Below are 26,532 nucleotides of genomic sequence, written 5' to 3' on the forward strand. Positions count from 1 at the left end.
GTGTATGTGTGTGCATCTAATTTGCTCCAATTTTATCTTCTACATTCTACAACGTCGCGTTTTGTCTTTTTCTCACGTTTACGTCATGTTCTGCATTCCTCGGTTTTTTTTTACATGGACATCTTGTCTGATGGATCTCACTTCTCTAACAAAGAATCCTCGTTTCAGGGCGATCTACGGGGTTCTTCGAAACGCGGCACGTCGCATACGCGCGGCACCGCGATGTCCTTCGGCTTCCGGCGACGACCCGCCAGTGGGATTCCGATGCCGATAACGAACTATGCCGTCGGCACCACCAGCGAGAAGAACCTGCTGCATCCACGATCAAAGTCGGCCGGCCCGGAGCAGGATCGCAGGCGGATGATGGACGACGATAACAGCAACGTGATTCATATTTCGTCATCCGGCCGGTCGACGCCGCGGCTAGCACCGCCGAAAAAAGACTCGAGCGGGATCGGCGTCAGGACGAACCGCTTCGGCTACCGACAACCGCAGGCGAGATTCACGAACAAGGTCGGCGACATTTGTAACAGCCACAACATCAGCCATTACAATCAGGAAAAGCTGCAGCAATATCCACAGCAACAGCAGCAGCAATCAGAGAACTACTTTATCAAGCAGCAACAGCCGAACAGGGTCGTCGCGCACGTGCCGCAACATTTGTGCGGCACGACGGCGCCGGCGAAGCTTCGCCCGTCGCAATCAAGTAACGCGACTTACGGTAGCAATTCGATGGCGCAGCACGCAGACGCAAACAAACGAGTATCAGGCATTCCGGAACCCATTAGCAGGTATACGCTACACACCAGTCATCTGCCGCTACCGCAGTACGCCGTGCGGGTGAACGACTCAAACTCCAAGATCGCCAAAACCGCGGCAAATCAAAGCAGAAAGATATCCACGTCGAAGGGCTCGTCCAGTTCGAAGGAGGGCTCGGTGACTGAGGACTCAGGTGTCAGCAGCCAGCCGACCGGACCGGAGGACAACGATAGGATCAGATCGGTGGATTTCATGGACGACGGCTCCCTGAGGAGACGCGGTGTCGGCAGACCGAGAAATCTGCGTATGGTCGTAACTGGCAAGAGTTTTGACGTAAGAGATGTCCGTGACGACGACAGCACGGTTACGGAGATCTCGGTGATCCCGCTACCCAAATCTTTCGCCACCACTGCAGTCAATCTGAACACCGGCTTTGTGCGAGAGCGGGCCACGCAATACCAGCGAATCGTCAACAAGGACAATAGATACACCGATTCGACTGCGTCAATGTCCACCACGTCCTCGGAAGGCTACGACGAAGGTTGTCTGAGTGAGGAGAAGGTCTACAAGGATCGATCGCGCACGGAGAAGGTCCCGTCCATCAAATCGGACTTCAGTCCGCCCAGCTCGGACGATCCCGAGTACGGTCACGGCGAGGCCATGGCGGACGAGTACTCGTTAAGCTCCAGCGACGAGTACCAGCGTACCAACTCCATCATCGCTCAGCACGCGCAGGCGATCACCGCTGCCGCGAAGAGCGGTGCAACATCGAAGAACACTCTACGTTCGGTGTTACTTACCATCGAGGACCCGGCATTCGCTGCCGCCGCCGCTACCGCAACTACTTTGATAGACGACGAGACTTCGCCGGTCGACAGCCTGTTCGACAGTCCTACCGCCAGCATTACTCAATCGGATGGAAAGCCCTCGAAGAGAGACGAGGAACACGCGCACGAACGTTCAGATAACACCCTTGAGGAAGACGGTCCAGGCACGCCGACGAATGCCTCCAACTCGCTCAGCTTGTCCGAGGGTAGAGAGTTCTTCGACGATGAGATCGCCGATCAGCCCGGACTGATCTTCGACGACAGTAACTCGAGGGCGAGAATCGAAACGCAGTCCGCTATGGGGGATCAAGTAATAACTGAGAATAGCCACACTCTGATCGAGACAAGCTCTAAGATGAGTGAGTACAGATTTCAATGTTATTCTTGGAGTTCCTACCTCCAAGCATATTGTATCGGATCTAAGTTACTATATTGAATTCTAATTCTAAATTCTTATATATTGAATTCTGATAATTACTGTCTTAATATACTTAAAAATTAATATGTATCTTTTAATAAATATATTTGATTCAAATATTTCATCATTGACAATATACGTGATTTGCATTACAGATGGTGTGCATATTAAAGGGGTAATAAACAGTCCTCATCACGGACAGCGTTTGCATCGAACGGGAAGCGTAGACACTTTATCGCCCTGCGAATCCATCGCCTCGGATGATTTAATGTTAGATTATGACGGCAGCGACGCGAGCTCCTACGAGGAACAGCAACGGTTAGCATTAAGCAATATAATTTTTAATAGCCAGCTCAGCTGTAGAATTAAACGTTGCCATGAAACTATTTTCTGTGGAACCAAATTATTATCATCTGTCTCCCTTTTTCTTTCAGATTAAATTCCAATCCCGCGTTGCACGAGCTCGATGACGCCACTATAATTTCCGAGTTGGAAGCTCAGGGCGAGGAAGTGATGAGGCAGTGGAGTTCGTTGCTGAATACCGCGCATATGGAGGAGGCGAATTCCAATTCCGCCAACAATAATTCCGTCAACAGCGCGACCGGTAACAATAACAACCAGGCCGCCACCGAATCCGGGTGTGTATTCGCATTTTTCGCTACCCTTCATGCTTGCGTAGCTGTCGAAACGTAAAACTTCGTGATGCATGATGCTTCTTCGGGAATGATTAACGAAACGTTACCGTGTGGTCAGGTTTACAACGCGTAACGTACTTGCAAATGATATGTAGATTATGCAAAGATGTTCCTCCCCTCCGATCGGGGTAAGGGAATACCTAATACTGCTTCCTCGTCGATGTTGTTATATTTCATATACGTAAAATCCGGTAAAGTACAATTATCTCATTTCCGTTTTTGTAGTGCTTTTTCGTTTTGTATTGCTTCTTAGATATTGTAATTGCAACATCGTTCTGCTCCGAATCTGTACATTGGTATATACCTGCATCAATCATTTTTATTTTCCTAGTTACGTAATATCAATTATAACTTTGAATGCACAATTTTCGTTAATTTTGACGCTTTTATAGCAAAGTTCTCAAATAGAGACTGTGATACAGTGCAGAAACTGTAGCTTTAATTAGAAACAGTAAATTGTATAGGAAGATTGAAAGAGTACCTGGTCAATGCTGTAACATAGTTCATTAGTCGATAAAGTATGCATACTGTGCGAAGGAGGGAGACAAAGGATGTGTCATCCAACCATTAAATTGATGTATATCCGCTGTCTGTGTCCACCGTAGCTATAAGCCACACTCTTAAACTTCGATCAGTATGACCTTTCGAATCTTTTGTATATCATTTCTTTCATGTACAAAAAATTCGGCAAAGGTGAATACTAAATATTAAAATGCCATATGTTGTGAGAAATGATGTGTGCAGGTGGGAGCATTTATATATCTTTAGTATTAATTAAAGCCGATGTTTTATCTCAGGGAAAATTGCGTCTTTTGCATTTTCTGAACTTTCAACATCTTGAAAAACTCGACAGTATCTCTTGGGTATCCGTGTTTCTTAATTTACTGCGCGCAATATTATAATATATTCCGGACTTCTTTCTTTTTACAATACGATTAATTTTCGCTCAGTAGAATAATAATTTAATAAGAGTCTTGGAGAGGAAGTGTCATACAATATCCCTTTAATTCTTTTCATATCCTATACACACCACGTACCATTGTAGATAAGATATATATGCAATTTTACAATTTTAATCCGCATTCTGAAACGATATTAAACTTCAACGAAGAATCGCAGAAATCATTAAGGACATCGCGCGGGGAGATTGCACGCGTTAAGCTCCGTCTTTTCTATCTCTTAATTGAGAGAAGCGATTTTCCGTATCGGAGCATGAAGTATTTTAGAGGCAACATTTCGGATCGCGATATCACACGCAATAACGATCGCGAGTCGCGTATAAGTTTCGAGCACGTCATGGCCACACGCGCATAACAGCCTACTCTCTTTCACGTTGCCAACTCCTTTTTAGCTTTCTCAGCGAACGAGAAAAGAAGTGTATACCTTGTGAAGTACATGTTAGACTTGCTCTCCATCGAATTCCCGTCCTGATCCCTGTCCTCGATCTCGTCTGATCTTAATCGACATCCTTGAAGCTTTCGTCAAGACGCGGCATCACGTACTCGTCTGTTTTGTCAGCCCGTTTTCGTTCTGCTCTTCATTAACGGTGATAACCATTAGCAGGCTTCAATGTGTGCGGTCGTATAGAGAGAAAAAACCAGATAGCATTAAATATTTCCTTCTGCAAATTGAACAATGCCGATATACGTAGGTCTATAGAGAAGAAATGTAGTCGTTTACAAGAGTACATTGATTCACTGCTAGTACGTGATATTTTCGAGAATGGGAAATTTTCCTCTTTATGAAAATATTACGAATTCTCGGTAATGTGTATCAGTCGGACTCTTGCGTATCCAATCGTGTTTTATTCCTCCCTATGAAGCTTTACGTACGAAACGTTATATATATACGTTGTTCCTCTTTGCTTATACAAAGTAAACGAAACAAATAAACATACCCACACACATCCGCCACAGAAGACGCCACAATTCAGCGACAGTATTCTGTGTTCTAGCGCGCTAATAAAACGGGTGAAGCAATTGCAAATTCCCGATGAGGACTCCGCAGGTGGAGACTACTACCAGCTGACATACCCTAACTAGCGAGCGGGGTCCGCCGGTCCTCCTTTGAATGTCGACTAGGCAAAACCGATAACCGCACGCAGCCGATTACTGAGACACAGTAATAATAACACACGGACGCGGACTTAACGCGTGAATGGTCGCGTCTTGTTAAAAGAAAAAAAAATAAGAAAAAAAATAAATTAAAATGAACTCGTCGCAAGGTTCTCGAGATGCTGATGGTCGGAAGGTGTATGGGTTTCGCGGGACAAGACGAAATAATTCATCGCGGAGAGAGAATGAGGAGAAAACGATGTTTTACTTGCCACATAATGCTCGTGGCGCGACCATTCACGAGTTAAAGACAGATATTGTCAAGATTGAGAGAGAAAAAGAAATGGATGATTGAGAGAGAATCCGAGCGACGTTAACGATAACATGTGTGGTGTTGCAACTGGGAAATCTAGCAGCTGGCTATGATACTGCGTCTGTGACTTTTGCTTAGGGTATGGCTAAATGAAAGAAAAGGGAGTGACATGTCGTGAAAAGTTGTTTTCAATATTTAGTGCGTTTCCAAGTTTATTCCAAAGTTAGAATAGTTCGATGAGTCTTTTTTTAAATTTTTAAAGGATAATCGCATCGTGATAACTGTTACTTAATATACCTAAGTACATTCTCTTACGCGCAAGTCCTCTAGTCTAATAATTTTCTACAGTAACGTTAATACCTGTAGGTATATTTTTCTAATCTTTTAACAGACTTCGTGTAATTATCATTCGTTTTAAAAACTTGTGCTGTGTTACGTGTCCTTCTTGTTTCGAGAGAGAAGTATTAATTTCTCCCAAGAAAAAATATTAATATATACAAGTAATAACATAATCAGCTATCCCATCCCGCCCAATTTCTTAAACCGAACATAGATGGGAAAATATGCTACCTCAAAGGTTCTCCCGCGGGATCGATCGGTCTCGTTAATTTACTCCTTTTCTTTTTTCTTAAGAGAAGTATAGCTTAACGTGATTTCACGATACAAGGCATCAGGTAATTTCTTCGAGATTACAGTGCGTCCTTATTACAATCGCAAAGTATACAATTCTCTCAAGTGTAATCGAGGTGTAGTCGAAGCGTAGTGCCGAACAGAGAGTAACCCGCCGACACGTGTAAACCGTTCGCCGTTTACAAGTCGTCTCGCTGCGTCCCGGTTACAATGCCGCGAGGACTCGCTTGAGTGCAAAGCGATCCTCCGTACGGAGGCGTTTGCGCGGCTCTTAGCGGTGTACCCGGCACTAAGCGAGCGCGTCTGGTGGCGTGGGTGATAGAGATTATTTTTCTAATTTCGTATTTTTCCAATAACGATGGTCGGAGCAGGCCAAGTCCTTCCAAAATTGTCGTCCTTCCAAAATCGTCGGCGGTTCAACGCTGGTTCCGATGCCCAATCCCGAGTAGATGCACTCTAGTCCTCATTCTAGTCCTCCCAACGGCCGTCGTTTTTAAACGGTAACCATTGATACTATTTAATACGTATTACAGATACGTAGCGCAAAGGGTAGTCGTTTTAACACCCGCTACCAAATAGCTATTAATTAATCGTATACTCGTGGCATTATAGAGAGCTTGTTAGGTGTAACCGCGTGGTGTAAACGCGTAGCTTTGTAGAAGAGAGTTGAACGAATAATCGGCTCAATTACCCTTCCCTCCTTCTTTTGCCTCCCTTCGAATTTACCGTGAAGGAGAGAACAATGCAACTTTAAGCTGATACGCGTTTAACAATTACGTGTGATAACATTGCATTCCGTTAGTTTAAATAAATAATTCAATTAAATAATTCGGAGCAATCAGTTTAACGATCGCTTGTGACTGTCAACGGTTTCGATCTTTCGGTTTTGGATATCCGCCGTTACAGTAAAGATGCATGTTCTCTTCAGTCTCTCGTCCACGAAATGTTTCTTCCCTGCCGTACGCGGAAATACCGTTATCTCGTATCTTCGATTCCTAGCATGAGCGAAATACGATCGTACGATCGTGAATTCGATCCTTCTTTAAGCGGATTTCATTCCCTCCCCAGAAAATAAAGCAGACTGATGCGCTTATATAGATACTTGTCTCAACGGTACGCGCTTAAGTTCCACACCGGATTGTGGAACGAGGAAAAGAAATGGCAATGTACCGCGATTACCGACACGCAATGATGACACGTATTAACGCAACGTACATACACTTATACTTAGCATAGTACTTACGAGAAATATATTGCTACTATCTTGGGCTTTAAATGGCAGCTCGTTGAAGCGGCCTCCTCCCGTTTCTTCCTGCGCAGAGAGTCCCTCCTCTCTTGCATTTGCCCTTTACCTTCTTTGGCTTGAACCTACGCTTGAACTCTTATACTTCCGAACTCCCCGTTGTGGCCGAAGAGAGATCAGCGCGATCCGACAACGGCATTCTAGTATCCAACGTACTCCAACTCTAACGATATCCAGAAAGTCACTCTCCTCAGGTGAACTTATCGGTCCTCCCTAGAATTGAATTAGCGACATTGGCCGCCGTCGTGCCGAACTATATTTCCGTCTACACTTATATTCGCGAGTATTTATATCCACAAGCGTGTACTCGAGTGTATCCGTGATTTGTAAGGATGGGCAACGCAAGGGAGAGAGAGAAAGAGAGGGAAAGAGAGAAAAGAGTGTGCGGTGTAGAGCCGACCAGTTCTAGAAGACGGAAATACGACGGCATTAATCATGACTGTGTATCGTACTTTTGTCTTCCTCGTATACGTACTATTGTAAGCATATATATCGATCTCCTCCATTGCATTATTAAAACACACATTATTAAACACACTTCCTCTCTTGGGACTACTTGTTTTCTCTTTTTTCATTTCATCTCCATCCGCGGTGCACGAGATTTAATAGGTATTTAGACCTGAAGACCCAGATACGGAGATTGGATTTGGGTCAGTCGGAGGGTTGCTAACGTTAACTAGGAGCCAGCTCCTGCTGCGACCTTGGCTGTTGCATAAAAAAAAAAGAAAAAAGAAAAGACCGCGGTTTAATTTGCTCAACCGTGTAAACCGGTTTTCCCGGGTATGACGGACTCGTACCCACATGGACGACCGAATACAGCGGCGTCGGTGCTCTTTCAAGGTTGAAAGATGAACGGAAAACGTGGGGTTGGATAGATATTGGCGGATCAATTGCGTTTCCGCCTTCGTTTGTGCGCAGAGAATCAAAGGTAACCGGAAGCCGATCGGCACGACATCGTCGAAGACGTCGCGTCGGGCCGAGAGCCAAACGGTGCGATTTCCTCGTTAATCAGAGCGTTACCAGTTAGCCGCGGGACGGTATTTTTCTGCTCCTCCTTCGTCGTTGGCGCGGATCTTCCAGTGCTTTTGAATTTTAGATCTGCGACGGTATCGATCGCGGCCGCGAAAAGCACATATTGATCACTCTGCGGCGTGATATCCCGCGATGAAATGTTTACGCTCTTGAAGAGAATCGAGAGCGTTGCTCGACAATGGAAAAACAAAAAGAAAGTTAGAATAGGCTCTAATAGGTCCCGCGAGATGATCCGATCTATTTCTTCGATTTTCTTCCTTCGTGTTCCGATGGAACGGTTCGTGTCTTGTAGAAGCGCCATACGACAACAATATAATTCCTTCTTGAAGAGAAACAGGCGAGCATGTAGCAATTTTCATTTTCAAAGGTGTTGCTCTCTCGGATAAGTCGCGCTCGCCGTAGCGTAAACAACTTACACGATGTAACTTCCTCGCGCGGTTCTACTGCGTAACGGTGAACTCTTTCGGTCTATTTACTAAAAACCTCTCTCAGCGATAACTAGCCGCGGTCGACGACAGTAAATAGTGCCGCCGATGATCCTCGATCGAGTCGTTTGCATATTCCAAGGCCTGCTAAATAAATCGAAGAAAGTGCGAAGGAACCTGTCCCTTTATCGCCGCTTCTAAATGAATTAGCTAAATGAATTTACGGTAACGATAAACGTTCGCGTATAAAAAAGAACAATGGTACTGAAAACGTCTTGGAAGGCATTGCGAGATCGGCCCTTCATTATCCGGGACGTTTATTGCGGAACGTGAGCAGACGGCAAAGACTCAGCCGGGTGCTCGACGAAAGGGAAAGAGAGGAATTCCCTGAGGGTGCGGGGATTCCGGTAGACTGTTCGCGAGAGAACAGCACCGAGAAGTGCACGGTGCTCACCGTCGGGAACGAAAAACCTCGCGGAGCCTCATAAATCCCAGATTCTCGCCACCGGAGCGAAGTCGGCGGAAAATCGTGCCAGGGGTCGAAGGGGCGAGGGAGTGGCGAGGAGGGTAGACGACGGCTGTAGACCGTGGTTTTAAGGGCCAAGGAACGGCCGGCTGCAGGAGTATTGATCGTTTACCTCGCCGAAGACGGGTTCTTATTTTCAGTCGGTTCATAAATTGCTTTCTCGACAAAAAGGGTGGACCTTCCGGGACGTTGAAACGAAACCGTGTTTTAACGAGCGGAAATATCTGTCGACGATTTTCTCGATATCGTATTTAGTTGATGACCAGGCACTTGAGTCACGAAATTGATTCGTATGTTAAATCGATGTTGTCTGACCGGGTCATGTCGCATTATTTCTTAATTATATATGTAAGGAGATGCGGCACGACCTAGTCAGACAGTATCGATTTAATATACAAGTCAATTTTCTGCACATCAAAAAGCTATTTACTGCCTCAAGTGGAGCTAGTCAATGACCTAGCTAACATTAATTTTAGGAGATCACAGCTGTCCAATTAGGACTGACAGTTGATGGAATATTCATTGCGTTGCACCTAATTGAGTTGGACGAGAATAGCATGGATTTAATAATTTATTACTCCTTTATCGCGTTAATTTCTTTACGCTTCTCGCGGTAAATCTATCTGTAGCAAATTCCTGCACCGTTAAATTAGTGTCAAATTATACTCGATTTGAGTCATTTTTAACCATTCCTATAAAGCGCCATTGCTCCTACTCAATATGTTGCTAATTAAACCAATGGAGTTAAAATAATAAATTTCAACACACATGGTAGTTAGTAATAACAAAATATTATTTAACTCGAGATATTGGTTTAAATTGGTTTATCTTTTAATATTTAACAGCGCGGTGATATTCGTTAGCTACGAAATCCCAACTGGGAAATGAAATTACACTTCAAACGTAAAAGTGTATAATAAGGCGCAAAACGATACATCCAGGAAAAAGAAAAAGGAAGTCGGAAAACTTTCGACGACGAGTTTGGAAGTCAAGGTATCCCACGGGGAGAAGATCGGTATCGTTAACTCCGGTATCGTGATAGTTCCCGCAGCTTTTTGCATTATCACCCCCACCGTCCTTGCGCTCGCCTCCTCCCTATGCTGTCTGCAGCTGTTCCCCGAGCTGTGTTCCCCCTACCGTTCTTCCCTACCTCTCACCGACTTCTCTTTCTCCTCTCTGCTCGTAGTGCACCGCGACGATATCGAACCGCGGCTCGTCGCCGTAGTGCGAGGTGCGCACGCGTTCCCGGTGTACATCCCCTCGCCGAAGAGTATCCTTCGTATCCTGATTCCATGTCTACCTGCCGGTGACCGCCGCAGGTCACTCCGGCGTCGCGGTCCCCCTTCGGAACGCCGTCGAATCTCTCGCGCACGGGGGGCTTTCCTCGTGTGGCGTCATCGCGCTCGCGAGGGAGTCCCTCTTCGACGACGACGAGGAGGAGACCGTCCGCTCCTAGATACGACGCCTTAGCGGGCGGACGCCTCGCGCGACGCGCGAACCGGGTCTCCTGACGCGAACAAGTGATCGCTCCGCTCCGAAAAAAATTCCGCTTGACGTGCGTGCATGTGTGTGTGTGTGTGTGTGTGTGTGTGATCCAGTGGATCGTGGGACAGTCGCGGGAGCTCTCGTTTCGCGGTGCCGCCGGGAAGCGCGAATCCTTGATCCCGGCCTGCCGCGAATTATGCGAGGGGACGTAGCGTGACGTTGAGTTCGGCCAAGTCCAGGTAGAGAAAAGGCGAAGCTCGCGGTCCCCTCTTCCTTTGTTCGCGACGCCGTTTTTCCGTGCCGTGTTCTTGGCCCTTATCGCCTCTCCCCAGCGTCGTCGCTGTCACGTGAATCTTTCCAGTCCAAGATAGCGCGATGATACGACGAAGGTGTACCGCGTTATATGCCGCCGCGAGGCCGCGGTCGTATATTTAACCGCATGGCATTAAGATTCGCAGTTTATTAATAGTCGCGTAAAATATAAACTCTCCGAGTCTCTCTCCAGGGATAAATCGATTAAGCGGATTAACAAAAACTCCCCCCGGTCCGTTTTAGAGATGCCGAAATTGCGCCGCGCGCGCGGAAGCTTCGATTAATTTAGCTCGTGACAGGACAGCTTGATTTCCTCCTGGAATTTTTATTGAAAGAGCAACATATTCGGATTTTTTTAAAAAGAAATAGAGATATAAAATAATTATACACTCAGTTCAGTAATCGTTCAGTTCGTTGAAACGTGCACTCTAGCAGAAAAATAGCAGGCACTCCGGACTCCGGCAGAGATTTCGGTAGGATAACTTTCACTCGGCGGAATGACTCAACTCCTTCCGAGTCCGGGTCTGGGATTGTTATGAAAATGAAGTGGAGAAAAAAGAGACGAGTGGAAGCGCTAACGAGCGAATTACGGCGGCGGAATTACGTCGGAGACGCGATAAATTACGAGGGAGCGGGAGGATACGGCGAAATAAATGAATTATCCTCGTTTCGAGAAACTAATTAAACAGAGGCGTAATTTTCCGGCGCGCTTAACTACCGCGTTCGATAATTTACAGCGCAAATAACCTGCGGCGTATCGAAAGGAGAGGGGAAAAAAAAGCCTCATTAGTCAACCCGCAAAATATTGCGTTACCGCTACCCGAGCGGCGATCTAGATCGCGATCCGTAATATCACGCTCGCTGGATTTCTATTTTTCTTTTTCTCCCTCCCGCGCGAGTCCCGCGGCCTTTTTCTCCCCGTTCACCTGTCCGTCGAGTCCAGGTTTCCGTTTACGTTTTACGGGCTTCGTTGTTCCGTTGCAGCTTTATTCGCGAGCGTCATCGGCGAGCGGGCATCCCCCTGGTAGGTCTGTACATCAGAGGAACCGCTCGAGTTCGCGTGACTTCGCGCGAGGATTGCGAAACGCACACGCGTAATTCGCGTCTCGGGAAAGTGATCGAGGCGACTGCGTGCCTGCCGAATTACTCATCGTCGCGGAGGCACTTCGCTTCTGACCCTGCCGCGTGTTCTCCTTCTTCTCTGCCCCCCGTCGACGGTAAAACCGCGACGCATTCCGTCCCGTCCCAGCTAAATATGCCCGTCCGTGCTCCATCCTCTATTTACATTGTCCCGTTCCTGCGGGTGAAGCTGACCGGCGGCGCGGCGTTTAGCGATACGATAAACGTGATCCCGCTCGAGGATATCCCCCGCGAGGAAACCAACTCCTGTTCTTACTCAAGCCAACATCGAGAGCTCCCGGGAAGGCTGGACGGGGTCCTCGCGCTGAGAGAGACTTGTTAAACGCGCGGCCAATGACCCGCGCGCGATCGCCAGGAGGTGACGGACGATCCGGTTGAGGAAACCGGGCCGAGGATGGCCACCTCGTCGACCGAGGCGTCGAAGGGCGCCCGGAGGCGCACCACCGGCCTGCCGACGCGCGTCCGCGTCCCCGCGAGCCTGGAGAACGGCACCGGCGGCGCGGGCGGCGGCGCCGAGGATGGACGCGACGACTCCGGCCTCTCGTCCGAGAGCTCGACGCCCACGAACGGATCGCCGCCACCGCGGCAGCCCAGGGCGCCGAGCAACGGCCGGATCACCTCCACGGGCATCGGCGGCGTCGCGGCCACCGGCGCCGCCTCCTCCTCCTCTGCCGCGGCCTCCTCGCGAGCCAAGAATAGTTCCGGAAGGTAGTGCCTCTCACTCTGCCTCTCCCTTTGGGAAGAGCTTATAGGCTCTTCCCTCAGATGTTTCCGAGTCGCGTAGGAGAGATGCGAGATAGCGAGGAAGCGCGGAGATTAGGTGCCGCACGCTCGTTTTCTTTTTTTTTTTATTGGGATAGCGTGACTGCGATGAGAATTCTGATAATGCGCGAATACGCTACTTCCTGTTGGCTCCCCGCTGGGTTACATTTGCTCGCAGAAAGCTCTCGCTGCTTGTTATTTATGTACGACACGTGCAATCCTCGTTTCTACATGTAATTTATTTCTCCGAGATGTGGCACGATTAATTATTATCATCCGTTCCGTCAAATCGTCACGCTCCTTTTTATTCTATTTTAGAGAATAGCATGGGATAGATGAAGATAACGAATGAATTGATCAGGTACGTCTGTGCGTAGCTAGCAGACCATTTTTAGGATTTCGGTATAATTGCTGAAACACCGACTCTTCCCCCACAGAAGTTGTAGAGCTCCCCCCCCCCCCCCCCCTCCTAGAGCTGCGGTTCAAGGAGAATTCCGGCGATTATAATGAAACGCGTGAAAATACATGGATTTCGCGGTTCTTGTTTCAGAATCGGAAGTGACAGGATGTCAAGGCTGTTACGCAGCAGATCGGGAACGGAATCGCCGCGTTCGTTAGACAACATGCGAAACCGTCAAGTTTCTAGTCCTATGAGAACGTCGGGAAGCGTAAGTCACCGATCCTGCGCTCAAATCAAACTCGATTTATCGGAAGCGATTATATATCTTATATCGTATATCCCGCTGATTGCAGGTGTCATCCTCGTGCGTCGATTCCGGAGACGAGGCCAGCCTCAGGATAGACCGCGGCACGTATCAGTACATGTTCCAGGACATCGTCTCCATAAAGACGATGCTCCTGAAACTCAAGCGAGTCCTTCAGGAGGTACGACGGTGCATAACGCACGCTTGGCATTTTCACCTTCGCCAGAAATTTGCACGTCGCTTCTCGCGATCGTCCCCGTATAAATGTGTTTCGCCCGCGTTTTGCACGCGGCTGCTGAAGCGACTTGAGAGTAATCTCGAGCTCGCCTTCGGCTCGCGCCGCACATACGTCTCGTTCAACCGCAAGCGTTATATTCCGTTACTGTACACGGTGCCTTTATGTTTTTTTGCTCATTTTATTAACACGATCTTTTTTATTTTTCATTTTTGTCGTCGTCCTTCCTGATTTTGCGTCTCAAGTCAGGAGAGAACGATTTGACGAGGGTACGTTGCATTGATTTTCTTTACACATTTTATCACTAATTTACGTCACCTTATTTGCATGCATATGTGTGTATTTATTTCGTTATTTTACCTACACGGGATCGAGTAAAAATTACGCACATGAAAGTCGCAATTGCGAAAAAAAGAAATATGTGAAAATTATAATTACAAGAAAAAAGTACATGAAAGTTGCAAGAAGTAGATTTAATTCTCTCGCCGTAACACCATTTTACTCGGTCCTGAACAATGAATTATCGCCAACGCTAAAGATAAATGTACAAGCTACTAATATCTGATATTGATTTTTTAGACGGAAACTCTCAACCCATTCGATAATCCGAAGGTGAGTGTACGTCACGTCCTATAAAAGAAGTTTGCTCGAAAAGTAAATCTAAAATAACTGCTCGATTGAGGGTACTTTAAGTTGGATTAAAAATGACGTTGTCGATATCGCAGAATGGCCTCTTCTGTAACCTGAACGAGGATGGAGGTAACACGATCGACGTGAGTACGTCACCGGGCAGCGGCGGTAGCAGTATCGCGGACGAACTGGCGGATCTAAGGAGGCAGGTGGTGTTCCTTCAGGGGCAGGTGGAAGACCGAGATCGTACGATACAAGTACGAGATCGTACCATCGAGCTACTTGAGGTAAATAACGAGGTAAATAAATCTCACTCGCGATTAATCGTACCGCTCTGTACCGCGAAAAGCTCGCTCCGACGGAGGTTCCGATCGGTAATCGTTATCGAGCGAAGCGAATTGCTCAAGGAATGACAATCGCATATTGATCCCCGCAGCTCCAGATGTCGAAGCTTCAAGGCCCTAAGAACGGCGACGTTCAAAGCTGTACTCTGCCGACGCGCAACAACAACGTCTCCTCCGTGGACACTTCTAACGCCGCCACGCAAACAGAGAAGGTATTGTTTCCTCACCTGATCGAATCTTTCGATCCGTTTATCTTACCATACGCCGCTTTGATTCTTTCTTTGTATCGGTACGATCGTAATAGCCGCTCTTGTTTCGCGCGATTGCATTTGGTCATTCGTTGCTACCTATTAATGTTATCTTATCGGCGCGCTCTCGATTAAAAGGAAATTGTTTGATTGCGTCTGTAGACACGTCCAGTATCGGCGGGACCCTCGCTCCTACAGTCATTCCCGCAGGACGGTGTTATGGGGCCTCTCGTTAGGTGAGAATTTATCCTTTTTTATTATATATAACTCTTATTACACGCTTAATCATAATCTTCATTCAACATACATTATTTCATACGATTAATACCATCATTGGTCATCAAAAGTTATACATTTACACGAATTGCGCTTATACTACTGACACAATCGCGTTTTAAATATTTTCTCTATCATCAGCATTATAAAATAATAATGTTCTTTTTGCTGCTCTGGTCCCGCCTTTTGCTCGGGTGATTCCACGCGATGCAGCTTCAGGATCGGGAAGGTAGAGTGCGTCAGTCTGTGTGACTTGCTATTGGGATATGTACTCCTCTCTGCATTTAATGTCCTCATATTCATGCACCTCTTCTATTTTCGTGGCACTTGTTTGACAGTCCGTTGTTAATAATTGCGTTCACATTTTGCATGGGAGTAATCTGACTTTTCATTTGCTTCGCAATTCCCGACTAATCGACCGAGGCAAATTTCGTCAGAGCAAATTAATTTTAAGTTCCTGCATTTTGTTATAACAATCAATAAATTTAATCATTTTACGATATAACTAAAGTTTAGTAGCTTTATATTGTATATATACTCTTGTACCCCTTTTTTATTTGCGAAAGAAAATAATCGACTGATTGCATTTTCGAACGTGTCTAAAGGTCGAGAAGAGCCTAATTTTTTATTGTAAAAGTGATTTAGAGATAATCTTTAGCAATACGTATGTAAATTGTAGATTTTTGCTTGTCATTCACATTTATAAAACCAACGTTCCTGGCATGTTGTAATAACATACGTTTGTTTTCGTTTCAATGTAAATTATTCAATGTCATAATTACACCTTGACATTCCCAATTCTTTGCGATAAAATACTCGATTTATAATCCGTAATGTTTCACGCTGCCTTGAATAGCCGTGTGCGGTGAGTCTTGAATTCTCTTTGTTTGATCAACTCAGAATTCTCGAATACGAACTTTTCCTTACTTTACGTTCTCCATCTTCGCGATTTACTTACACTGATAATTTCTCGTTTGCAGTTGGAGTGACTCGTCGGACCGTCAGCGACCATCACTGCTCTCCGAGCTTAACTCCGCCGGGAGCCATCGCAAGCCAATTGAACGTTTACCTCATACGCTAAGACTCCGTCAGGAACAGGCCCCGACACGTCGCGTCAACGCGCACTCGAGAAGACACTCGTCGGAGTGCGTGTCCGGCTCGCCCACCAAGCCAAAGGACTATGCGAAACCACCGTGCGATTTGAACGAAGCGGAGCAACGCGACACCAAGATAGAAGGAAACACGGTCAAGTCTCTCATTCCGACACCTAGGAAACTGCGACTTTAACGACACATCAGTTATATTAATTTTCTTTGCGTATAGTAATGTTTCCTTTCGCTCCAGACGTCCGTGTCCTTGAAGTACAAAAAACTTCGTAAGACACACCGATCGGGCAGTCTTACAAACAAATCATTCGATTCGCTTGAGATATTTATGATTTTTCATTCAGTAGATCTAAACGCCTACATCGAGAACGAGTCTTCAATCGTTTCATATTATAAGTTGCAATAACAACGATCGTTAGATCGTACGCCGATTGAAAAGCATTTAATTTATATAATTATTCGATCGTGTTTCTGCCAGGCGGTTTTCGACCGATTCGGACGTCCAAAACATCGTGAACGATCTTTCGTTATAGCTGCCCATACTCGTAATTAGTTCTCTGCACGGAATGATGTTCACGTTCTATGCGTTAACAGCGTCGTTTACGTGTTAACGATGTCGTTTATGCGTTCGTCTGACATACTACCGTATTTATGTAACGTTATTCAGAGAGCATCGCGCAAAGTCATCTATTCCTGAGCGGGTATTTCGGGCGGCGTGTAATTCGTGCCCGCGCGCGTAATGGGTATGGGTACACTTAATTCGTTAATATTAACGATAAATTTCATTTCCTCACCTAAACGTGATCTCAAGTGCAAAATTAGGGATTAGCGAATTATCTGCATCACTAAATGGCGATCGCGCTTTATCTGTCGATCTGGCGATCGATTTGGGACCTGCGCTTTGTACAAGTGTGGAATCTTCCTCCGCACGATCTTATCTCGGCGGCCGGAAACGAAAGTCCTATATACATTTTTAGTTCGAATGAAACTTTAATTGCAATATTGATCAAGTGCAAGTAATTTTTGTAATATATATATAATTTATTGTAAATATAAATGCAAGAAATTAATTTTAAGCGTAATATACAATTGCAATCGAGAAAATTAATCCAATTTTGCAAAGAGGTGAAATTTAGAATCCATCGATATATCCTTTGGACGCAAACGTACGTAACGTCTCAGAATCTATAATCTTTATGTACATACAAAAATCTGTTTTCTCGAGAAAGAAAGATTTTCTAAATACACGTTATTTATTACTGCGCGTTTATCGAGCAAATTTTCTCTTTACAGCTAGCTCGCTGTGATCTAACAAAAATCAGACACGATTGATCATGGTTTAATAATTGTCATAAAAAGCGTTCGTGTTGTGATTCATTTGTCCTCGTCGTTCAAAGATATCACAAATACGTTTGGATAATTTTGAGAGTTGCACGGATGTAGCTCCAGTTTCTGAATACATCTCGTGACAAGTCGGATTACGTACGATCGTAATTAGTGAATCCAGGGTATACTATGTAAATTCCACACGTCGTTATAATTTATTGTGTGCTTGGTTCGTACTTGGTGCTAGTAAGTTCGTATTCGATATTATAAATAAATTCATATATAATATTTAGACTCTCCTGTCTTTCGCGTAATCGTACCGACTAGCAGTGCCAGGTAAACGTACTCACGAATAAGAAATGACGATTTTGAACGTATATCTGTATTAGTGTACATAAAATAATATTCTAATGTATTTATTAACATTCTGCAGTATTATAGCAAAACATTTCACTGAAAATAAATACCTGGAAAATGACGGATGCCAGGAGAAACTAGATATTATATCATTGTATATTTATTTGTCCATATTTTTTTAATTTATATGCTGATTATACGCGAAAATAAGAACGGAGGGAAAATGAGAGAGTGAGAGAGTGAAGAAGAAAGAGAAATATATAATATATATAAATTATGAAATCTCATTAATTTTTTAAGAGATATATAATAAAACAAAATGTGGAGACTATAGGGAAATCTTAGCTTTTCCGCAGAATTATCTTCGCAAGATGCAGTCAAGTATTTATAGGAATGTACTGAGTAGTTCAAATCCACTTACTATTAATAACGAATACAAATTAATAGATCTGATATGGAATAAGTTAAATGGCAATTTTATTGGTATTACGAAATCGACATTGATGTTAATCGTCCGCCACGGCTGTTACAATCTCCGAAGAGCGAGCCTGCGATTAGTGCGAAACATTTCGAAAGCTGCAAAGCTGCAAATTTTGTCGCATCGTATAAAAGTTATGGCAAATAAAGAGCATACGTAACACAGTGATTACATGTTTATTCTCTGCAAACGTCCGACGACCGCTATTACTGATACACTATTATTTTCACAAAAGTAATGCAGATCGACTTGCATATCGATAAGCAAAGTTCTCTACGAGTTCATTGTTTTAAAGTTGCTTTGACGTAGCGAGATACACATTCTGTACTTTCCCTCCTCATAAATATGGGTTATTGATACGGCAAAAGCCTTGAATCGCGTATTGTCAAACTGACGAGTGTCAACAATGAGTCTCGCTCTAATAGTGTAACTCTCTCTATATATATCTATATATAAGAACAATGTGTACATTCGTTAAGGTACATGCCAATATTCAATACACAGATTTTTGTCGCGGTGGCTGACAACGCGGTGTGTTCCAGGGGAGCTTAGTTGGTCTTACATTTAGGACGCAATGGGGGATCTGAGCGCCGTGCCGCAGGAGAAGAGTATGCGCATTTTCTATATATATATAAATATACGTATCTAACGCGCAAAACGTGCCTCAAGTTCACCCGCCGTCAACCGGAAACAATCCTAACAGTCGTAGATCATCTTCTGGAACGTTTGGAACGCGGCGAGATTTACACGTGGGTCGGCACTCTCCTCCTGGCGATCAATCCCAACGGCGAGATCCTCACCGAGAACATTTACGATCTGTCACGAGCTCATGAATATGACAATATATGTGATGTGACGCACAAGGAAGTATCGCCTCACATATTCGCCGTGGCTGCCCGAGCGCACTACAGAATAGTTCAGAATCTTGGGAAACCCAGTCAGGTAAATCCGACCATCCGGAAGGATCGATTTGCATTCTTCGTGCGCCGAATTGTCTTCCTCTGTCTTTTCAATTCGGAGCCGATACGAGCTCCAGGCGGTTCATTCAGAACTGTTAACTAACAGAGGAGGACCTTTAGTAAAGGAGGTCCTCAATAATCGGTTGAGGAGTATATCGTGTACTCGAATTGAATATAACTCTCTCTGTGCGAGTTATCAACCAGATTGATTTTGTTCATTTATCCCGTTTTTCTCTGTATTCGCTACATAAGTACATTTGTGAATGTTTCCCTGCGTTCTTCGCAAAGGTGATAGTCTTGAATGGAGAGACCGGAACGGGAAAGACCTTCAACGCCTGGAAGGCGCTGGAATTCCTGACCGGAAGCATATCCCCCGACGCCCGTGAGAGGCGAGACGCGGTTTGCGGTCTCGTGCGGAGGATCTCGGACGCCTGCCGTTTAATATCAGCCTTCACAACTGCGACCACCGAGAGGAACGATGTCAGCTCGAGGCACGTGCAAGTTGTGTGGCTCGAGTACAAATTGGGCGGCATTTGCGGCGCGACGATATCCTCCTACCTCCTGGAAAGGGACCGAGTCACGAGGGGCTGCTGCAATTTTCAGATTTTTGGTCAGGTGAAGGAGCGCCTCAGCTAGCCGCGCGAAATTTATTACGTTTCCGTTAATCCGATCCTTTTGCTAAGCTTCGCGCTATCCACTTTAGATGATGACTGCGGTAGCGAGCATAGGGTTCGCGGACACCGCATTGTCGAGGGATAAGCAATACTTCATGCTGAGCGACTTGGATTCCCCGAGAGCGCGGGAGTTGCACGAAGCCGGCTACCGCGAGACCCTGAGGGCGATGGATATGCTAGGATTTACAGAGAATCAGAAGAAGGACATCTTTCTCGTTCTCTCCCTGCTCATTCACATGGGTGACATACAGTTCGAGCAGGAGGACGATCACTGCAGAATCAATACCTATGATCGACGTATGTAGATCAACGACAATTATTCTACGTTGATTAGTCCACGTCACAAATTGTGCGCGGCGTAATAGCGAAAAGTAAAAGTTCAGCAGATATCACGCAATTTTCAGAATCTAGAGAAGCCCTGAAGAACACATGCCGCCTGGCCAGCGTCAATGAAGAGGATATCGTCGCGCTGCTCACGTCCACGTTGATAAATCCTCAAGGTACTCGGCGCCGGCGAGTGCACAACGCGTGCCGACGTAATCTCAATACGAGCGATGCCTGTCGCTATCGATTGCACAGCATCATCCGCCACTTGTACGATCTTCTATTCCACTGGCTGATCAACTCCGTGAACGAGATCCTGTCCGCTCGTTTATTCAGCGAACGATTGGGTATTAAAGATGTTTTCCTTGCATTAGTAACAAATAGTAACGCATTTTAAACGATGAGAAAACGATATCCTGTTGTCCTGTAAGAAAAGATGTGATTTTTATCAATGCCGATACTTCTCGCGCTTCAGGAATATTGGATATCTTCGGTTTCGAGTGCTTTGATTCAAACGGCATCGAGCAACTTTCTGTTAATTATGTCAACGAGAGATTGCAGCAGTATTTTGTGGAAAAGTACCTGGTGTCCTACCGGAATGAACTGCAAAAGGAAGGCCTCATCGGTGTCGAGGAACCGTCAGAAATCGTGCGATCGTACGAAGATCGCTTGAACACGATCGAGAAATACTTGTTCACTACTCTAAATGATGTAAATGTTTCTCAGAGATGTAACAAACAATATCTATTAGGAGCAGAGGGAGTTAACGGTGAACATTTTCTCGTCGCAGATGTGTCTATCGACTGTTTCGAACAACTGGTCCACGTTAATACGCCAAGTGTGCGCTAAGAGTTGTCCCGTAACGAGGCGATTTTTGAACGTAAAGAATGAAAATTTCGTTGTACGGCATTACGGCGGTGCCGTGGAATACTCTGTCCGCGATCTGCTTTCGAAGAATACCGACAAGGTAAGCGAATAACAGCCAGTAAGTGGCAAAAAGTCTATCGCCTTTTCAACAGACTTAGCATAGAATAAAGTTAAAAAGATTGGATTTCTTTGAAAAGGAGATTGAACAAATTTTTTCTAATCGTTACAATACATTCACAGATTCCGGACGAGATAATCACGACGTTCAGCGTGAGTAGGAACAAATTTCTGTATTCCTTAATTAACAAAAGTAAGCCGTATCACGACGGAAAAGCGAAGAAACCTACGACGCTTTCCAAACTGCGATACAACGTGGACTTGTTGATAGAAGAGTTAAACAAATGTGACGCGCATTATGTTCGCTGCATTAAGCCACAGTATAGTATTTAACGATAGTACGTAATCGAGTTTACTTTTTTATGCAATAAAAAAAAAATGCTTCCTGCAGGCGGATTAACACCCACGAGTGGAACCGAGACGAGCTTCGCAAGCAGTTGGCTGACACGGCTATTCTTGACGCTTTGCCCCTGGCCAAGTGTAGATATCCGATCCACTTTGTCTACAAAGATTTCCTCAGACGCTACAATAGGAAACGCGCGGGTAAAGATCTGAAAAAATTTTCAACGTTAAGTCTATATATATTCGCTAATTTGTTCCTCCGTAGAAACCTGCGATTTACGTACCGCTTGCAAAAACATACTGGAGTCGTCCCGCCTAACAATGGATGACGATAACTCATCGATTTATTACGGGAAACGTTTGATTTTCTTGAGAGAATCCACGTTTCTGCGATTAGAATCAGCCAGAAGGCGATATCGCGCCGAATGTGTCAAGAAGATAGAATCTTTTTGGATAAAGCACAGCAAGTATCTCATTGCACGTATAAAAGAGTTCATATTTTCTTTATGTCGACCGTAAACTTTAGAGCGCAACGAAAACTCGATTTACTGAGAAATATAAGCAGTGTAGAATAAAAAAAAAGATAGAATAACGCATGCACCGAGTTACTTAAATTTCGTTGTACAAGTCAACGTTTTCCGGTGAAGAGATTTTAATTCCATGTCGGAAGACAAATGATCTCGTCGTCATAGATTATAAGAAGAAATTCAAATTTGTTTTATTATCTTTGCGCAGAGACATATACGCAACAAAATGTGGAGGCGGATGTAGCTGATGATGTTCGCACAATCGTTGACACAAATATTCGAAATAAGTTGATTGAGAAATCTCAATCAAAACGTGAACAAGTCGTGCCTATATTAGGAATAAACTTATACGTAAAAAAGCTAGCTATAATGCAGTCGCAAGCTATAAAAGATAATACGGCCAATAATGCTAATAAAGCAATCGTTACAGTCGATACTCGACACGAGGAATCCCAATTCGAGAAATCCTTGGTGGAATATGAGAACATTATACCAATACAAGACCTTCCGCGTGTCATGCCCGGAAACTACGAAGAGCTGGTGATAAAATTAGCAAGAAAAACCGCATACGTATTGCATTGGTTGGATGGTGTAAATAAAGCGAAAGATACGAAAAATATTAAACCCTCAATATTAGAACTGCTGCGAGAAGATCAGGATTACCAATCAGTTGATATCAATTGCAGTAAGGAAATTCAATTACGAGATGCATCGCAAAAATCCTCAAATAGTAATAAGTTTCGTAATCGAAACAGATGTGAGAAGATTTCCGGATGTTATGACGAGGCAAGTAGCATTAATAATGTAATATACTTTATATATGTTTATATATATATCTATATAATTCTTATTTAGAAGGAAGATATACACGTCATACAATACGGCACTTTTACGCTATTTTATAAAAATGGAATTTTAAGTCGACGTCGTCCGGCAAGGGTAAATATCGTAAATTGGAACCATGAAGAAAATTATAAAATTAACAAACGTGTTTTATTATCTTTTAGCTACCAATTAAAATACATACTGGTCTCAAACATGTAATCAATACGGAGTTACCACAGGGTCTACAGGATTGTCTTTAAAAAGATCTGTATAAATGTAACTCGTAAGATTTAGGAGAGTCCCCATACTCTCGCCGCACTGAGCATATATACACATACAAATAATTTTTACATAATTTATAAAATTAAAAAAAATTTTTCGTTTAATTTAAGGTAAAAAGTTTACGTAGAAACTTTCAGGAACTTCTTTTGTCTCGACTGACGTGGAGAGGAATTCGCGTCATAGAAAATAAGAAAAGATTAACGAGATGCTAATTGAGAGAGATTGGCATCTAAAAATCATATAAACATAAAAGCAGTTTCGTGAAAGAGAAGCAATGACGATTTCTTTGAGTTTTAATTAATAGAAACGGTCTCTACAGCTATAATGAATACAAAACTAATAATTATGACAATACTCGCTGTACACGTAACGCTAAGATGTTCGGATAAAGTTTATATATTAGTCTTTATGCATCAATTACAGACAAACATTGGCTAAATTATAAAAGTCATAAGGTCCCTTCTTTTTATCTTTAATCCCAAGTAATCTGCGCGATGCGACTAGAGCGAGAGTGGCTTGAAAATCGCTCCTTAGAATTTGATAATTAGCTCTTAAACTGACACGTCTTAAGTTATTGGGTGGAACCGGACGACCACCAGCGAACGCAAATCTGTAATCATATTTAGATTATATAATAAAAATATTACGCATTTATGTAGCTATTTGCCTCGTTAATTTTATGATACGCACCTTATCTCGCGTCTCGGTCCTCTCAGAGTAGAATCCGGAAACGCCGTTTGTCGATCCCATAGCTTTCCGTTGTTAAGAAATGGTCTGACTTCAACGCATTTCATCTCGCCCCTAACGATGATGTTAAGAAATGGTCTGACTTTAACGTATTTCATCTTGCCTCTAACGATGATAGGCAGTGCGCTAGTTTTCTTCTTTCTTCTTTCTTTTGCATTATCATCACGATTAGTGAGTAAATAAGGTAATAACGAGTCTCCGTAATGTTCGATTAAAGGGGTGAGGTCCAAAGAAGGACCCTGCGATCTCACGAGAGCACAAACGGTTAACTGTAATAATTACAAGAAAATTAATAGGAGCAACATCCACACAGAGGGATTAGAATAATATAATATCGGTACTAACGGCTATTCGCTGCCAGATAACTGAACCAGAGGAGGCATAATAATATAAAATATTTTGTATGGAAAGCGTGTGTGCGGGCTCGTGTTGGAAAAATATAAAAGGCTGAATGCTCGCTAACAATTCCACCGACATTATCCTTTTCTTGTAGAGGTCAATGCTTTCCGTTTCACTCTTTAAAAGCATATTCTCCAATGTTGGTATATATCTAATTGGTTTATAAATATTCAAGGAATTAGTATTTCATGAAAATATTTTGGAAAAAAAGTGCGACTTTTTTTAAAATTTCATATTACTTGTCGGCAATCGACGGCCAGCGAAGCATCAATTTGAGCACGCAATCTTTAAAGAGCACTTCTAAATTCGGATCTATGAAACTCTGACCCAACAGCAATTCCAGCAATAACTCCGTTAATTTATCCACCTTTAAGCAAACAAAAAGATTAAAGATATTTGCAAATATCTGGATACAATTTACAAGATGCACATAATTATATTGTACTTGTTTACCGAAACTAAGTGATAGGGATAGACAGCTTCGCTGTTACTAGCAATGGCAATTATGAGTTGACACGTCCGCGTGGAAACACGTGTATATTGTGCATTATTTGAGATTACCATAGTCCTAGCGATAGACATCAACTTGTCGATGACTCCTTCGTCGCCTAAATGCACGTTAGTAGCACAGTCATTAAGTAAGACCTGGCAATATAAAAAAAACATTGTTTAATATTATTTAATAATAATAATATCAAAAGGTATTTTATATCCACACGTATATGTATTTCTCTGTACCTGAAAGGTCTTTTGTGAGCCATTAAATAAAGTTTTCAACACACGTTTGGCATAATTATGACGTGCTTCTGTAAGCTTCTTATCACATATTTCAGATTCTAGAAAATAAGAAAAAAATGCAAATTAAAAGATTGTATCAAAATTAGCAGCAATTTCAAATTAAGATTATGATTTATCAAATTCATATAAATTGAAAGACTGATAAATCATAAAAATGTGTCAACTTTTAAAGAACTTGCCTTGTAGAAACGGTACGTTGGTTTGCGTCAGGCATACTGGATCATTCACTTGATTAGCGAGATTAACGACAGATTCGCTAGGTACATACACTTTCGCTTCGGTATGATACTCCGGCATGGATTCTGACGCGCCAAAAACCGGATCAGCATCACACAAGCTGGTGATTACTGCATTTACATCCATGGATGTCAGGCGTCTTCTTTTACTATGTCTCAATCTCGTTACACATTTCTAAAGCGGAATAAGCAATATTGTATGATAAACAGCGTTATAAGTATTACTCTATTAACCCTTTATGTCCTATGCCAATCTGAATAAAGGGTTAAGTGTTGAATAGGAATCTTATTCTATTTACATGTAGAACTTCTCGCAAGCGATAGGAAGCATCTTCGGCTAATCTCTTTAAAAGTGGATCCGGCAACGGATGCATGCCTAGTTCCTCGCCGATGGCAGAGATCCATTCAGTGCTGAGCATGGCGTACCTCCTCAAATTATTGTCACCCGTAATACTGCTGGTACCTGCATCTTTGTTGTTGTTATTGACGAACGAGCTGCCGTATGCCATAGAGGCTTGATTCAACAGCTCCTTCATGATCTCCGCTTTTTCGTGTCCACGCAACTAACTAGAGCCTGTCAAATTTACGTGAATACTTCGATCAGCTGTATAATACAAGCAAAAACAATGCTTTACAAAATTATGCACGCCAGATTCGAAACAGAATTACCTTATCTTCACGAAATGTATCGCAGCGAATTGCATGCAGCGTCCACAATGATATTAAAAGAAATCTCGAGCTTGAATATAATTGCTCGGAAGATGCAGCTGCGCGGAACTTTATATTTTTTTGCGGTTAAAATAAAATAAATGTACACTTGGAGAGTTGGCGAGAGAGAGAGGAGAAATTATTAAGTCTAAGAGAGCTTCAGTTTAAGAGATTTCTGTACGTACAGGCCGGTATATTTTAATTCGATAGACGATAATAACAACGTTCCCTGAGGTGATTATGTTCGATTACGCGACCTTTTGAGGTTAGGTTAGGCTAATGAATATCAAGCAAAACCTGCAACTATCGGAACGATATCTACCGGCGGTAACGTAAAGAGGT

The 26,532-nt window shown here is 43.8% G+C and overlaps 3 protein-coding genes across 14 annotated transcripts in view; 2 read left to right on the forward strand and 1 right to left on the reverse strand.

Moving 5' to 3' along the window:
• LOC139777582 (uncharacterized) overlaps positions 1 to 18,553 on the forward strand; it is a 39,130-nt gene extending 20,577 nt beyond the window's left edge. For 4 of the 8 annotated variants that reach the window (XM_071715110.1, XM_071715114.1, XM_071715113.1 and 1 more), the window contains 11 exons: positions 169 to 1,945; positions 2,160 to 2,322; positions 2,439 to 2,642; positions 13,232 to 13,349; positions 13,435 to 13,566; positions 13,866 to 13,889; positions 14,200 to 14,232; positions 14,346 to 14,549; positions 14,687 to 14,806; positions 15,005 to 15,078; positions 16,099 to 18,553. In XM_071715110.1, coding sequence (XP_071571211.1) covers positions 169 to 1,945; positions 2,160 to 2,322; positions 2,439 to 2,642; positions 13,232 to 13,349; positions 13,435 to 13,566; positions 13,866 to 13,889; positions 14,200 to 14,232; positions 14,346 to 14,549; positions 14,687 to 14,806; positions 15,005 to 15,078; positions 16,099 to 16,405 — 3,156 coding nt within the window. In that variant the 3' untranslated portion in view covers positions 16,406 to 18,553. Of the gene's footprint in view, positions 1 to 168; positions 1,946 to 2,159; positions 2,323 to 2,438; positions 2,643 to 13,231; positions 13,350 to 13,434; positions 13,567 to 13,865; positions 13,890 to 14,199; positions 14,233 to 14,345; positions 14,550 to 14,686; positions 14,807 to 15,004; positions 15,079 to 15,331; positions 15,955 to 15,974; positions 15,984 to 16,098 lie in introns of those variants that run through there. The other 4 variants (XM_071715117.1, XM_071715111.1, XM_071715116.1 and 1 more) reach the window with 4 other exon arrangements.
• Positions 18,554 to 18,649: 96 nt separating this feature from the next.
• On the forward strand, positions 18,650 to 23,960 carry LOC139777584 (uncharacterized). 3 transcript variants are annotated; one of them, XM_071715120.1, is made up of 13 exons: positions 18,650 to 18,993; positions 19,089 to 19,327; positions 19,633 to 19,959; positions 20,048 to 20,315; positions 20,423 to 20,689; positions 20,818 to 21,053; positions 21,133 to 21,309; positions 21,450 to 21,646; positions 21,718 to 21,869; positions 21,934 to 22,131; positions 22,404 to 22,981; positions 23,051 to 23,134; positions 23,203 to 23,960. In XM_071715120.1, exons 1-13 carry the CDS (start codon positions 18,960 to 18,962, stop codon positions 23,278 to 23,280), a joined length of 2,835 nt encoding a protein of 944 aa, XP_071571221.1. In that variant the 5' UTR covers positions 18,650 to 18,959; the 3' UTR covers positions 23,281 to 23,960. The 3 variants fall into 3 exon arrangements, with proteins under 3 accessions (XP_071571221.1, XP_071571220.1, XP_071571222.1); XM_071715119.1 differs by having other exon boundaries at positions 23,051 to 23,960; XM_071715121.1 differs by lacking the exons at positions 18,650 to 18,993; positions 19,089 to 19,327 and having other exon boundaries at positions 19,348 to 19,954; positions 23,051 to 23,960.
• On the reverse strand, positions 23,167 to 26,488 carry LOC139777586 (uncharacterized). 3 transcript variants are annotated; one of them, XM_071715123.1, is made up of 9 exons: positions 26,152 to 26,488; positions 25,782 to 26,056; positions 25,426 to 25,657; positions 25,187 to 25,284; positions 24,902 to 25,093; positions 24,688 to 24,815; positions 24,395 to 24,599; positions 23,993 to 24,318; positions 23,167 to 23,912 (listed from the first exon to the last, which is right to left on the reverse strand). In XM_071715123.1, the coding sequence occupies exons 2-9, from the start codon at positions 26,016 to 26,018 to the stop codon at positions 23,720 to 23,722; spliced, it is 1,611 nt and encodes a 536-aa protein (XP_071571224.1). In that variant the 5' UTR covers positions 26,019 to 26,056; positions 26,152 to 26,488; the 3' UTR covers positions 23,167 to 23,719. The 3 variants fall into 3 exon arrangements, with proteins under 3 accessions (XP_071571224.1, XP_071571226.1, XP_071571225.1); XM_071715125.1 differs by having other exon boundaries at positions 25,782 to 26,076; XM_071715124.1 differs by having other exon boundaries at positions 25,782 to 26,086.
• Between the last annotated feature and the right edge of the window lie 44 nt (positions 26,489 to 26,532).

Source organism: Temnothorax nylanderi, unplaced genomic scaffold, assembly GCF_030848795.1.
Source record: "Temnothorax nylanderi isolate EJ_2023f unplaced genomic scaffold, tnyl_v1.0 TNYL_tig0154_pilon, whole genome shotgun sequence".
NCBI classification, from domain to species: domain Eukaryota; kingdom Metazoa; phylum Arthropoda; class Insecta; order Hymenoptera; family Formicidae; genus Temnothorax; species Temnothorax nylanderi.